We start from the raw sequence: 14945 nt of genomic DNA, 5'->3' as shown, positions 1-14945 counted from the left end.
GCATTTGTGCATTTCAACAGTGTCTTTCGTCATATTGTTAAAATCGCGTTAAAGCTGCAGTCGGTAACTTTTGACGCTCTAGTGGTTAATAAATAGAACTGCTTGCGTCTTGCGGAAGAACATTGTAGCCGGAACTACTTCTCTCTGTTTATGTCTATGAAGAATCACAAAGGTACTGGGTTACTCCGCCGCGGTATCCCCGAAGCAATCTAAAATAGTCAGAATATAAACACTTATTATAGGTGCACCCTAGTGATTCAGGACAAGCTAAAAACACGGTTGGGAAAATGGATTCATGGTGTACTCGCTTATTATATACATTTTGAACACAAACAAAGGTACGGACCGCAGCTCTGATTGGTTGTTTCTTAACGGGAGCGATGTATTTCTGCAAATGGCAATAGGAGCACTGGGAGGAGCCAGAGGAGCTTGATATTTTCACAGATTATCTGTCTCATATTCTACTGTCAGGACATAATGACAGGTTTAACAAATATGAAAAAAATATATTTTTACAAAAGTTACCTACTGCAGCTTTAATTCAGGATAGAACTTTTGAATGGTAGTGTTTTCCATGGAACAAAGGAAGAATTGGGGATTATCCTTTACCATTCAACCGTTTAATTATTTTTCTTTAATGTGTGTTTTTAGACTCCTGCATCTTGCCCATGGAAGAGGGTAATTGTTCCCGCTTTACTTTGCGTTGGTACTTTAACTCTGAGGTGGGCGTCTGTAGACCTTTTATCTACAGCGGCTGTGGAGGAAACGCTAACCGCTTTTTACAGAAGGAAGATTGTGAGAAACTCTGTCTACAACAATAAGAAGGTACATTAACACACACTGATTAATAGAAAAGGCTGAAGGTAACAAATGGTGCATTAATGCATATTTCTAAATCAATTATGAATTGGATGGGATAGAGATGTGATTTTTGAACTGCATCTATGTAAATCTGTCTCTATTGTGTTTTACTCTCAATTCTAACTATTCTATGTTTCATAGAATTGTGTTTTAGCTTGAAGACAAGAGTTGACTGAAAATGGAGGATCTCTAACTCATCAGCAATATAAAAAAGCTAAAGCTCAGTGTTGAACACTGCCATCATGCACAAGAGATCAAGGTAAAGACTGATGTCAACACCTTTTCCTCAGCGGAACAAGCAAATTTTAAATATGGATCAGATCTTTAAGGTTTTTCTTGTTTATTTATTTTGTGTCTGATGAGCTGCCAAACATCTGTTAATATTCCTTACAATCTGGATTAATCTATATATGTTGTTTAATATATATATATATATATATATATATATATATATATATATACACACACATACACACACACGTACATAAGTCCAGTCACTAATAGCACACCACATTATCTTTCCTTTCTCACGTAATCCTTGTTGTCACATAGTTACACCCACTGACATTTTCTCAGGTGCTAAAAACAGAAACTAGAACACACACATGGTAATATTCTTAACAAATTCATCTTAGACTTGTTCGTAGAATAAGTCTATGCTGTACAAAATCGTACTGTAAATGTAGATCTGTATTTTTATCTGCTTGAAAATGAGAATGAATGTTGTTGTGTTATCAGATGTTGCATGTTTACTTGGACAAATGGTGCTATTTTTAAAGATATTTTTATATTGTTGACTGGTTTTAATGTTTTCATATATTCCGTTCGTTATATTCCATGTTTATTTCCATTATAGTATATCGATTCTACAGTCCTGTTCGTATTAAATGATGTTGGAGCAATTTAACGTTTTCTTTGCACAAGGCACTTCCTGTCTGCCAGTTTTAATAGCACATAAAAAGTAGTTATTTTCTTAATATACATTCATACATTTTAAAGTGATATTTTCTTCATGTGTTCTGTATTTGCTTGAAATAAACATTGAACTTTATAAGAAAAAAAAAACCTGAAACAAGACTGAAATGTGATGGTGCTGGAGCTCTCATTTTAACAATGAATATCAACAAGTGCAGATCTACATTTGACTAGACTTGTACAGTATGTCAACTAGAGCCCATTAAAAGGTCCGTAACCACCTGTAATTTATTTAGAAAGAACTACATAGTCTTTTCATTCTCTCTTCTCTCTCTCTCTCTCTCTCTCTCTCTCTCTGTTGATTTGGTGTTACTCTATGTTGTGTTGTCTTTTTGGGAGGTGGGTGGGGTGGAGGGGGTTTGTTTTGTGCATCAATCCTAGTCACACATCTGATGATTCAGTAATGATTCTGGACTGTCTTGTTAAGATGCCAACGTACAGTCATTACTACTCCTCCAGGGCTGTCACTCAAACACTGTTTTCATATTCATTTCCACTCATATTTATTCATTGACTGCATTTTAGCCAGTCCATCTGTCAGGGTATTTTGTTTGATATTTTCATGCCTGCTTAATAACATTGTTTGAGTGCCAGTCTATATTTTTATTATGCTCATTCTGCTCATTGTGGATTTTAATGAATTTATTGTAATGTCAGTCACAGACAGCTGTGCATCAAATTCACTGTGGTGCTCCGGAGGTCAACCATGTAATAATTTATATTATGTTTTAATCAAGCCTTGAGTGCAGTGAATACTTGGAAAAATTAGCTTTTATGTGGATGCATTCCTTATTCTCTCAGATCATTACATATGCCTTTTAAATTCCCCTTTATACATTGGTGTCCTGTAAAGTGCAATGACACTTTTTATACTTACAAATTCACAGCTATATAAATGTCAAGCAAAATTATTCACTATAGACCTTAACAATCAGAACTACAAACGCTTATGTTTAATAAGGATCTTAGTACCAATCAAATTTCTTTGCTTTATTGCCAAATTGTTAACAGCTCTAAAGAATCATCTGAATTCAACAGAGTTGCTAGAGTCAATTAATACTAGATTTAAGTTAATTAAATATGACTGGGTGATGCGTACGTATGTCACCCCTGAAACATCCCAGATATATGTTTCAAATGCCAAAATTATTTCACTGTATTTGGGGATGTGAGGTGATTAAGACACTGGCAAAAATGTAACACTCCAGTGTTAAATAATGTTAAAAAAATAAAATTCCAGTGACCCCTGAAATATGTGATTTGGGTCTATTTTTGTACGTTTATCATTATTATCACACTAAAATGATTGACATTTTGTCTAGTTGTTGCAAGATGTTCAGTAGCATTCTACTGAAGAACAGACGGTCCATCCACTGATCATGAAATATATGGCACATTATATTGTATTGGAAAGAATAACCTACATTATAAAACTAAAGGACAACAATAAAATTGGGTATCTGTTAATACAGCTTCTGGAAAATAACCAAATATTGGCACAGGCAATAAATACCTTTCACTCTACTGAGAGATATGTTGTGCTTTTGTATTTGTGGATGAATGTGGATATGTCTGCCTTTGTAACTTCCTTGGTCTGTGTAATCGAATTTTTTGGATGTTTTGGGGGGTAGTATAAATGTTCTCTAGATAGTTTTAGTAGTATTTTATAAGTGTAAGTAGTCTTTTCTTGTAAAAAAGTACTCATTATGTTATTTGTTTTATTTACAACTTCGAAAAATGTATTTAAATAAAAATGTTATATAAATTAATGTTTACAGCTCGCATGTTTAATGTGGTGCTTGTTATAAAATAAAGAAATTAAACAATTGAAAAAAGTAATACAGTGTTGTTAACACAAAGCCCGTATCTTATAAATTGGTTTGTAAGGATCGTGCGAGAGCAGACTGCGTGGATGCGCGTTTGTGTTTGCGCGTTAGCTCAGAGGGAGCGGGTTCAGTTCGTCTAGTACACAGGATAGCGGCACTCATGGGTACTCACAGAAGCACAGCAGCGATTTCTATCACCGTTTAGCACCACTGAAGGTGCGACATTTATTCCGGGCACGTACCTGACAGCGGACTGTCCTGAAGCCCCACGGAAGCTCGCACTCTAGTAAGAGTGAGAGAGAGTAGCGCGCGCTGAACGGACCGCAGTGGAATGTAGCGGGGATTCCCGGCGCGCGGGGCAAGGTGAGTAAAAACCTCCTTGATGCATCGCCACACTACTCACGAGGCTATTGATCTTTTCACTTAATTCGATTCCATTTTACCATCACTCTTCAATCATTTTCGGTTGTTTAAGTGGTACATTTTGGCAAAGCGCGCCTGGGAATAGAAATGATAAGAGACAATCAGCAGTGTCGTTTGATCTGGATCTGACTAATACTCCTTACACTGCAAAAATTGGCAGCAATGTCAAATGCGGGGTATGTCGCCACTACGGACGATTTGTTTACCGAACAGATCCATGTGTTGCCTATTATCTGTGGTCAGTCCGTGTGTGTGAAATTCAAGATGTAATTTAAATAGATATATTGCAAATTAATGTTTTTTTTTTCCCCATTAGTTTGAATCGCCATTATCATCAGTCACAATGGTCTGTTATGCTTATGAGTTGCTTTTCATGACAATTCAGTTTGCAGCAGGGCATCGTCCTCTCACATTTCATGCTTTCAAACACAACTGGACACATGCACATGCTCAGGGACACGTGACTCCAGCAAATTATTGAGGGGGAAAAAGTTAAATAGCCTGCGTCAATCATTTGACATTCATCACACCCATCATCATCATCATCTTGCTCCCACATTCACGCACATTCTCACTGATTGCAGTCAAAGGGGGATTTTCAGATCAGGTGGCAAGAAGCCAGTTGAAGGAAGGAAAAGAAGAGAAGAGGATGTATGAGATGGTGTGTGTACATTTATAATAAGATTAAAGGCTACAGCTTGTTTTTAGGACAGGCAGCAACAGTGAGGAACAATGGAGTGTGGAGCAGGTGTAAGTGTCCCTGATGTGTTAAAAATGTGTATGAAAGGAAAGAGGAATCTAGATCATCAGCTATTTTAGCTCCTTTTAGATGTGGAGTTATTTTGGTTCTTCCCTCTGTAATGACTGTAGTTTCACGTGTCGTCAGGCTGTCTCATTTCCAAATAGTCTGTAAACAAATTTAATGGATTTGCATATTCATTCCACTATTGATATAGCTCATTATAAATCAATTTTGACTCCACGCAACTGTAGGACCCTTTTATCCACAGAGACACGCCAACAGATTCATTATCACATGCATATGTGGTTCGAATGCCTATAATGTACAAGGAATAGGAACATTTTGTGACTGTTTACTCACATGTCATGTCATTCTATATATATATATATATATATATATATATATATATATATATATATTAAAATTATTATTATTTTATTTTTTTCTCTGCAACACAAAGTAAAAAGCCTTGATACGGCTTTACAGGTTTCATATCATCATTTGACCTTTATGTGCCAGTTTCAATATGCAAAATAAAGAACAAGATATTATAGTTAACCAACTATAAAATTATAACAAACAGCTGCCTTCTGTCATGTAAAAAAACAAAGACAAAGACAATCTGAGTTTATTTTTTATATCAGCTATAGCCAAAGAAACATTTCTTTAACTATAGTTTAAAGATGGAGTTCGTAAATTTTGCTTCTTTGTCGCCATCTATGTCTGAAAACCTGGAATTGCAGTTCTTTTCCATATTTTATTCCAAGCGTAGGTTGTGATCATAGACTGTATAAAACGTGGACATAGTGTCCATGACGTCACCCGTAGAATCCTGAAGAGCATTTTTGAAGCACAAATTGGGCAGAGCATGCTGACAGCGCGTCACTGCGCGTCACTCGTGGATAATCGAAAATGGGCAAAAGGCGAGAGCTGGTTGCTGAAACCACACCCACTTAGCTCGACCGCGGTGACAACAGCGGCAATACACCTGTCACTCAAGTTTCCACGCCCTTAATTATGCACAATCTTAAGGTTTAGTATACCGTAATTCCTCAAATAAAAGCCGGGGCCTTTATTTACCTGAACTGCAGAAGGTAACAGGTTTTTATTTGAAGCAGGCTTTTATTAGAGGCAGGCCTTTATTTCTAATTCCATCTGTTTGATAAGTAACTGTTTTAAATAACCCGTTTTAAATTAAAAGCGTTCCAGTGGACAGAGATCATAACATTAGCACAGAATCAGTTCAGAATCAATCACCAAAAAAATCAGTTCGGTTCGGACTGGCTGTGAGTCAGTCTGCTTCACGTTGAATCACACATGCGCAGTATCATCAGCTCGTCAGTTCTCGAATCAGACGCGTCTGACAGAAATGCTTCTCGGTTCAGTGTACTGGTGATCCGAAAACCGATGCAACCGGTTCTTGACTTGAGAACGAGAAACGCTCCGGCAGTGGATGTGTACGTTCGTTATCTGGATCTGCTGAACAAATTTTCCCCCGGCCTTTTTTAAGACCAGCCTTTATTTGTCCATGTTGACCACACCCCCGGCCACTATAAGAGGCCCAGAATTTATTTGACTACCGGTTTTTATTTGAGGAATTACGGTAATTTAAATGGATGAGTTATAAAAAAATCACCCCCCTCACAGTTGTCATGAAGGGCAAAATTTGCTATATAGACCAACACCACTTTTTGTACCAGGCTGTAAACTTTTTTTTTCTGCTATAAATTTGGGCATTTTAACATGGGGAGTCTAGGGGATTGACTCCCTTTTGGAGTCAGCCTCTGGCGGCCAGTCAGTGAACTACAGTTTAAGTCACTTCCATTTACTGTAGGCTTTACAAGAGAGAGCGGGAGGTTGCAGCTTAGCTGTCATCCAGCGCGGATGAATCAGTTTTTTGGTGATTGTGTAGCTGTCAGTCACCACACCTGGTGTGGACATTCACTGAATTTAGTAATCACAGATTCTAGCCTACGTCTTGGAATCTATGACCCAAATAAGAATTTTCACCATATATTGTCATTTGAACAAGTAATTAACAGGTCTTCGATGCTTTGTTCTGACCAACTGAGGAAAAAAGCTTTACAATAAATTGTTATACTTTATTCTCAAATTATTAATGTTAACAATATCAGAATTGCATGATGAGTAGACTAATAGTGTGTAAATTTTGATTTCTGTACAGTCTAATCTCTAATTGTCACATCATTCGAATTTCATATTAAGAAATTATTTTAACCCAAAAAGCAAGCTATGCTCCCATCGAACTGGTTGACTTTAAAATGCACATCTTGTGTAAACCCAGGCTATCTGTAATCAGAAGCACATTTAAAACTGGAATATAATTTAATTTAATTCACATATAATCTTTCTTGATTACAATCCGCAATCAAAATGATTTTTTTGACATTATTCCAGCTGCTGTTGGAATAGGCTATGATTGAACGATCCACCATCTGCAGGATCTTCACATGCGATACTAGCTGGGGTAACTTCTTTATGTTTACAGACATGACGTAATGACGCAGTGCCATGCTTGAATTTTCCTGTGAAAAACTAGCCGAACCACTAAAATTAGAAAAAGTTATTATAAATTAACTGTTGTGAATCGGCCTGAAGTAAGGCAATAGTTTCAAACACTGGCTGGTTATGTACTTGCTCAAATATTGATTTTGAATTGAATTTTTGATTTTGATTGAAACAACAAAAAAAAGTTACGGACTGCAGCTTTAACTTGATGTACTAAAATAACTCAAATGAATAGAAACTACATAGACATATTTTAAAAAATGACAAATTAAACAATTAAACAGAAATTTAATGTAAAAACAGAAAGTACAAAAATTAAAACTAATTCAAAATATATCTCAATAATATCTCATTGCTTACATTTAATTTAGCTCACATTTAAATTCTACACAATAAGCTATCACATGATTTAGGATGCTTGGAATACAGAAAAAATTCACATGGACCACTTTTATCCACCTTTGTCCTCAATGCGGAAGTAAGCCTATGGGTAAGAGACTTCAGTTTCATTAGCCTCTATAGGTAAATAACGAATAGAATAATAACATTCAGTAAATGGTTAAACTTTGCAGTACAAACCAGTGTATTCTTAATTAAGATAGCAGACTAAAATGATATATATATATATAGGCACATCAACTGTCAATTTCAAGCAGAAAAACAAACTGTTTTGTACAGCTAAAAATAGCTGGATGCAAATGAGACCAGAAGCTAGACCCATAGAATCTACAAATGGCGAATGGCCCATTTTTAAATCAGGAAAAAGGTGGCTAGTATTCTTTAAATTTTAGAGCTTGATTGTAATCTGTCACTGTATGGAAAAAAGCTCCATGAAGAACATATTTTGTGTTCCACAGAACATTCTGTTTTGGAATAACATAAGGGTGAGTAAATAATAAGAGTTTTCATTTTTGGGTGAATTATTCCTTTAACAGGCAGGCTACAAACCAGCGTGGACAGACCAAATTGGCTTGGAAAACAACGATAATGAAATAGAGTCTGATAAATGGCAGAAAGAGCTGAGACAGCGTGATTAGTCTAAAGAAAGATGGATGGATCTCAAGCATAGCATAGTGATGGATGCAGGGTAGGAGGTAGAAACAAACTCCTCCAGCGATTTCACAACACACTGTGCACCTGCGCCTCCCACTCGTCTCTCATTCTCTCCTTCTCTCTCTATCTCTTTCACTACTCCTTAGTTTTTTACATTCAATGCCGTGATCTGCCATCTCTGACAAAAGTCAGTCTTGCTTATTTTTGCCTCAGTCTCACTTCTGTGAGCATAAGATGTCAAGCTTCGGTTATTCGTACCACAGAATCCGAGCCCTAAATCTATGTCTTCCACTCTCACTAAAAAGTTCCACTGCATTGACCTCTTTTCATTACCAGCATGGCATGCATGGGGCGCATTGGCACGCCAACCGTATTGCCCTCCCCCGTCTGCAGTCTCATTGTGTTAAACATCAAAACTTTCCTCCTGTGGTCATTATCACAGATGTGCTCAAAAGGCAAAGTCTCAGCTCTGCTTGAGCAGCCACGGATGCAGAAATTCTAAAATTTTGTATTTTGACCACTCTTAAACTGTAAACCAGTTGCCATAGTAACAACCATCCTAGAAATGGGATCAGTCTCAAGTTGAACTCATTTATTTATTTATATATTTATGATTTTTTTGGGAATGACAGGATGCTGTGATTGCGCAGCCTATAATTTGAGTGCTGCTTGTTTTGATGACATGTATGTTAGATTTTTAGTTTATTAGAAAAATAACACTTTAAATCAGATGTTGAGCAGTGCACTGTGTACACTACCACTGTGTCCACAGCCAAATTCATCAAGGTTTCAGCAATCGTTTGTGTCCTTGTTCATGTGTGAGCAATTATTTTGTGCTGTAATTCATCTGTTGGAGTTGTTCTCTTTTTTGGACACAAAAAGTTGGTTGACTGCAGAATCACACATACACGATGACTCACGTATAGATCATACTCATCTTTATTGTCCTGTCTTTCTAGATCAATACCTTATTACCCTTCAGAAGGACAAATCATACCCCTGTTCCACCAAAGTGATGCCAGCGCTCGGTTGGCTGCATCTGTGAATCTCTCTTGGTCCCAGCCTGCGTTTGCTCTTGAATGAGTGACGATGACGTAACTGACTAAATGATACTACTAGGGATGCACCAGTATTAAAATACAGATATTCAACTGGCAGATATTCTACTTTGATATTATTTTATCAAAATCTCAAATAAAACAATAAAAAGCTTTAAATGTTTAGTTTCATATATTTTTATTCTTTTTATTTAATATATATATATAGATACATAGATAGATAGATAAATAGATAGATAACATTAAAATATTTAGTCAAAACAAATTAAAAATTAAAGAACACTAGAAATACATCAGTACATTTAAATGTATTAAAATATGTATTTTTGATGTTTTAGATATTTTATAGATACCTAGGTAGATAGATAGAAATATATAAAACTTGAATTATTTTGTTAAAATAAAAAAATCTATAAAATTTAATATATATATAATATTGGAACATTTTAAATGAATTTACATTTTGTCTTTTATTTTTATTAGTATTTATAAAAATATATGTGGTTTAATAAACATAATATATAAGAAAAGCCTGGCACCCTGTCGGTGGAAAAGGGGTCACAGTGGATCTCAGTGTGCCCTGCTCCAGTAAATACTGTACAATTTGGCCTGTTCATTAAAGGATGTGTTTCATTCTGTTTTTGTCTTCCCATCATAGAGCTGTCAATCATTCATCAACGCCCCAAGACAACACCTGAGTAGGTGGAGCATGGCCAGTAGGAGTGGCTGGCGTTACTATGCCTGAAGGCACGTTTCGATGGTGTCCATGGAGACAGATGGCAGCTTCACTGGGGGCAACGGTTTGTCCCTCTTACAGGCTGAAGATAGCGTGGGGGCCGGACTCGCTCAGCAGGAGGGGTCGTGGCTCGGCTTCCGGGCTACAGTGAGTGCTGTGCTGCTGCTGGAGCTGCTCCTGGGAGTGGGTGGCAATCTGACCGTGCTGGTGTTATACTGTGGTCACTGCAGCCTGTTGGAGTCCGTCAGTCATGCCGTCACTCTCAGCCTGCACACCCTTGACCTGCTGCTCTGCCTCCTCTGCCTGCCAATCACTGCCACGCTCCTCATTCTGGGCGGAGCCTCGGTTCCTCACCACGCCCTTCTCTGCTGTCTTCACGAATCGGCAGCCAGCTTCGCCAGTGTGGGCACTGCACTTAACCTGCTGCTCATCAGCTTAGATCGCTATGACATCAGCGTCCGTCCAGCCAATCGCCTGCTGACGCCTCGAAGAGCCACCATTTTACTTGTTGGAGTATGGGCAGTTTCTTTGGCCATGCCCCTTCTACCCTTCGTGGAAGCAGGGTTTATTTCGGGGCAAGGCGAAGGGGTGTTTATGCACTCCAATAGCACTGTGCTTTGCTCAGAGTGGGGAGGAACTCTACAGGCTCATCTTTTACTACAGGTTCCCGTGTTCCTATGCTCTCTCGCTGTGATGCTGTTTACATACTCTCGAATTCTTCAGGCACTGCGCATCCGCATCGGACGCACACCCAGGTCCCACCGAGACAGCAAACGACCTGTCCACCGCCTCTGGTTACGGCGTAAAAAGTCAGCGAGGTCACCCAATCACACAACGAGAAACACACCCACCTCCCCACCGCCGCTTTCAACCGGACCACTAATCGCCTCTGATACAGTTACAACAGTAACCATCAACACTGAGACGAACACTCCCTCACTCACTACGCCACTTAGCCCCACCCCTACTGTATCCGTGATAACCTCTCCTTTAAGCCCCACCCCCACTGCTTCAATGGTAACCACGCCTTTGAACCCTGCCCCATCTGTATCCGTCATAAGTAGCCCTCACATCCCCAGCCCTGCTACATCATCAGTGGCCACGCCTCTGAGCCCCATGCCCACTGTTTCCACAGTAACCACTCAGCTAAGCCCCGCCCCTGTTCAGGGTCCGCCCAGTATGGGCGTGGGAGCATCAGTATCGGCCATTTTGGCTTTGCGTCGAGCAGTTCGGCGCCACCGAGATCGGCGGGAACGCCAAAGGCGTGTTTTTCGCATGTCTGTCATCATAATCCTCTCATTTCTGCTATGCTGGGCGCCTCTCTCCATAATGCCCCTTCTTATGCTGGCCATTGGCCCCTCTGATTGGCTAGAACGCCTGAGAATCTGCTTCCTGGTGCTTGCTTATTGGACGGTAGTGCTACATCCGCTGCTGTATGCGTTCACGCGGCAAAAACTGCGTAAAGTTCTGCATACACGTCTCCGCAGGCTGCGGCCGCAAAACACGCAGACTCGAATTTGCGCTAATACCAGGATCCGCCGCAAGCACAGGGCAGTTTGCAGTGATGCTACTGACCGCTGCCTGACAGAGGCTGTTAGAGAGTGAGTGTTTGTGTGTTTGTGACTTAAAAGTAGGCTCACACGGAATCTGTGTAAATCTGTCATTATTTACACATTATTTATCTGTCATATTTTTTTATTAAATATTTTGAATAATTTAATTGCTTTCAGCTGCTATATGTTCAGCTCCATTGAACATATTTCAGCATGTTTAAAACCAAGAGCATAACCATATTTTAAACATTTGAAAGAGACTTAAGAGAACAAAGAAAAATAAAGAAGAACTATAATTTATTAAGTATTTGCAAATAATATTTTATTTTATTATTAATAGGCACACACATTCACTTAAAGGGTTAGTTCACCCAGATAGCAAATTTATGTAATTAATAACTTACCCTCATGTTGTTTCAAACCCGTAAGACCTCCGTTTATCTTTGGAACACAGTTTAAGATATTTTAGATTTAGTCCGAGAGCTCTCAGTCCCTCCATTGAAGCTGTGTGTACGGTATACTGTCCATCATCAACATAGTCCATGTGACATCAGAGGGTCTGTTAGAATTTTTTGAAGCATCGAAAATACATTTTGGTCCAAAAATCCCTTTAAGGCCTTTTAAGGCCCAGGTACAGAAAGGCATGCAAGCCTTTTAATAGACAAACACATTTTTTCAAGCTTTCAAATAACACAAATATGTGCCGTTGTTTACACAAAAATCTGTGTGGACACAAAAATCAGGACAGCTGATGTTGCACAATGTTGATGGTGAAAATTACGAAAATAGCAAAAAATTTGTGAATCACATGAAAACATCATTTTCAGAAAAAAGGGAAGCATGAAGGTCCACCCTTAAAATACTACGAATGAGCACAAAATGTACAAATTCACCACTAATTAGCCAAAATCAGTTATTTTGACATTGATGAGCACCATAAGTCCCCTGAGGCAGACTAGTCTAAAAATGTAACTTTTTGTCATCCTACCAACAAACCAAGGAAAGTGTAATGGAGCACCGCAAAACAGCATCAAGGGATATCAAATACTGAGGTTGGCAATTTGGCCATATCTGATTACTGAGGGGACCCGTGGTTACGGCCCTGTTTAAATGCATTTCTCAGATTTCTCCCACAAATCTGTGCAGAAAATGTCAAAGAAAAAGAAAAAGTCAGCAGATTCCGCCTGGGCCTATTTATGACTGTAGGTAAAAGGTGTGTGCAGGAAACCTTTAATGTGTTAGATGTGTTAGATGATATGTGTGACTTGCTTACATCTATAAAGGAAATTAAAAGACATTGGTAGGTCTCTATTGTCCACGAGTGTTTAGTATCATTGGCAACTAATCAGCACAGGGTTTCTAAAGCACACTGAACTCTGAGGTCAACAAGGCACTGTCTAATTAACCAGTAGAGCACAAATATTCCCACGGTGCTAGGAGAAAAGAGCGAGATTGAGAGAGCATACCTACAGGTGTGAGTCTGCCAGAGGCCATGTGCAATAAATTCCAAATCCAGGTTATGCATCGCATGATTTCCATATAAATTAATACCAACTTATTGGCATTCATTGTGTGATGTAAAGAGAAACCATGTATCCACCAGTACACATACTTGTGCACATATTTTGCATTGTCCTTCTCACTGATGTCTAGAGGGTAATAGATTTATCATGTGTTTATTAATTTATATGATCAGGGATGTAAATAGTCACTAATATTCCTGTGGTTTGAAACTGCAGCCAATTTGAATTCGGCTCTACCAAGGGCATGCATACTGGTTCGATCAGTTTGTGAAAATATTGACAAAACTAATTTTTCCAAGTTGAAATTATTTTATTTTATCTGTGTCGCGTATATGTGTATCTTGTCAGTGCTGTATATTATTTCAGTTTGAGATGGGTATTGTATCACTTTACAATAGAGGAGCAATAAGTCTGAATTACAGTAATAAAAAGATTCAGCCTCTTTGCTTGTTTGCATTGTTTGTTCCCAACTTCAGCAGTCAAAATTCATACCTCTTAAAGAAAAGCATATAAAATTTCATGTGCACATATTTCATTTTATTTTTGTATAATGGAAGAACTTTTACTTTTATACAACACATACATTATACTGAAGTTAATACAACTTGCATTTCATATTTAAATATTAGGTCAGTTTTTATTATTTTATCTCTTCAAATGAACATTGTTTCAACAAAAGTGAATTCAAAGTGTTCTGCAATCTGCAATTTTGAATCCATTTTGGGTTATCCTAATCTTTCCCAAAGAAGTTGATGTTTGTTAGGTCAGAGTGAAGAAGCAAAAACTGAACTCTATTTTGATTCATCCTGATTAAAAATGTTTGCTGTTCTGAATAGTTAAAATCAGTCTGAGCCACGTGCTCTGATAGTTAATTGGTGTCTTTTCATAACGTGAATTTATTAAGAAGTGCATGCTGCTTTAATGTATACAATTAGTCCATGCTGAGAAAGGTTCACTGACTTCATCCCAGTTGATAAAAGTCATACAGGCAATTAAGAACCTCCTGTGTCTCTGTCAGCGTTTGCAGTCTCACACAGAAGATCAAATGCCATATGAGGGATACTCAGTAAAGTACCTGTTCAATCAGTGAAATGGAAGCCTTTCAAACTCTCTCTGCCTGAATCAGAGATCTTAAATGTTATTAATCTTTAAAGAGTTGGTTGCGGTTCAGCCAGTATGTGTGGGGTGAATGGGAGACTATCATTCCTCATTATCCGTGATAGAAGCTGCACTCCACTTGTGAAGTATGATCATATTAACACTTATTAATGTTTGATGACACACACTGACATTTGCAGGAGCCTAATAACTGGAGGGCCCATAATGGGGATGGGGTCCTGCACACAGATGTAGATGCCCGTCTTAATAGACATGTAAAGAACTCTTGACCACACAGGTTAATGAAGGTTGCTTCTACTGTTCCATAATTAAATTAGAATTATTTTGCATCTTCCTACCACTTCAAATATGAAATTGTAGCATGTGGTTTCATAATATGTAAGTAAAAATTACCCAAAATATGGTGGAAGTAGGCTACTATGGTACTGTGGTGTGATGAGGTTTTGAATGATTACCTAATGCATGTAATTACACTGCTGTTCAGTAGTTTGGGGTCTGTAAGAGATGGCCTAGTGGTCAGAGGGAATAATTACAATCAAACTGGTCA

General features: G+C 38.2%; 2 protein-coding genes across 6 annotated transcripts in view; both read left to right on the top strand.

The window, feature by feature from the left end:
* Nucleotides 1–3562, top strand: part of col7a1 (collagen, type VII, alpha 1) — a 57126-nt gene extending 53564 nt beyond the window's left edge. For 4 of the 5 annotated variants that reach the window (XM_026260246.1, XM_026260269.1, XM_026260262.1 and 1 more), the window contains 2 exons: nt 652–825; nt 1003–3562. In XM_026260246.1, the coding sequence (XP_026116031.1) occupies nt 652–821 (170 nt within the window). In that variant the 3' untranslated portion in view covers nt 822–825; nt 1003–3562. The remainder of the gene's footprint in view (nt 1–651; nt 826–1002) is intronic. The other variant, XM_026260255.1, reaches the window with a different exon arrangement.
* A 163-nt stretch (nt 3563–3725) lies between these two features.
* On the top strand, nt 3726–12055 carry LOC113094684 (probable G-protein coupled receptor 22). The gene is made up of 2 exons (XM_026260293.1): nt 3726–4025; nt 10126–12055. The coding sequence occupies exon 2, from the start codon at nt 10225–10227 to the stop codon at nt 11806–11808; it is 1584 nt and encodes a 527-aa protein (XP_026116078.1). The 5' UTR covers nt 3726–4025; nt 10126–10224; the 3' UTR covers nt 11809–12055.
* Nucleotides 12056–14945: the final 2890 nt, after the last annotated feature.

The sequence above is a fragment of the Carassius auratus genome, chromosome 6 (assembly GCF_003368295.1).
Source record: "Carassius auratus strain Wakin chromosome 6, ASM336829v1, whole genome shotgun sequence".
Classification (NCBI taxonomy): Eukaryota; Metazoa; Chordata; class Actinopteri; order Cypriniformes; family Cyprinidae; genus Carassius; species Carassius auratus.
The sequence above is the reverse complement of the archived record's forward strand: the minus strand, read 5'-3'. Positions and strand labels throughout refer to the sequence as shown.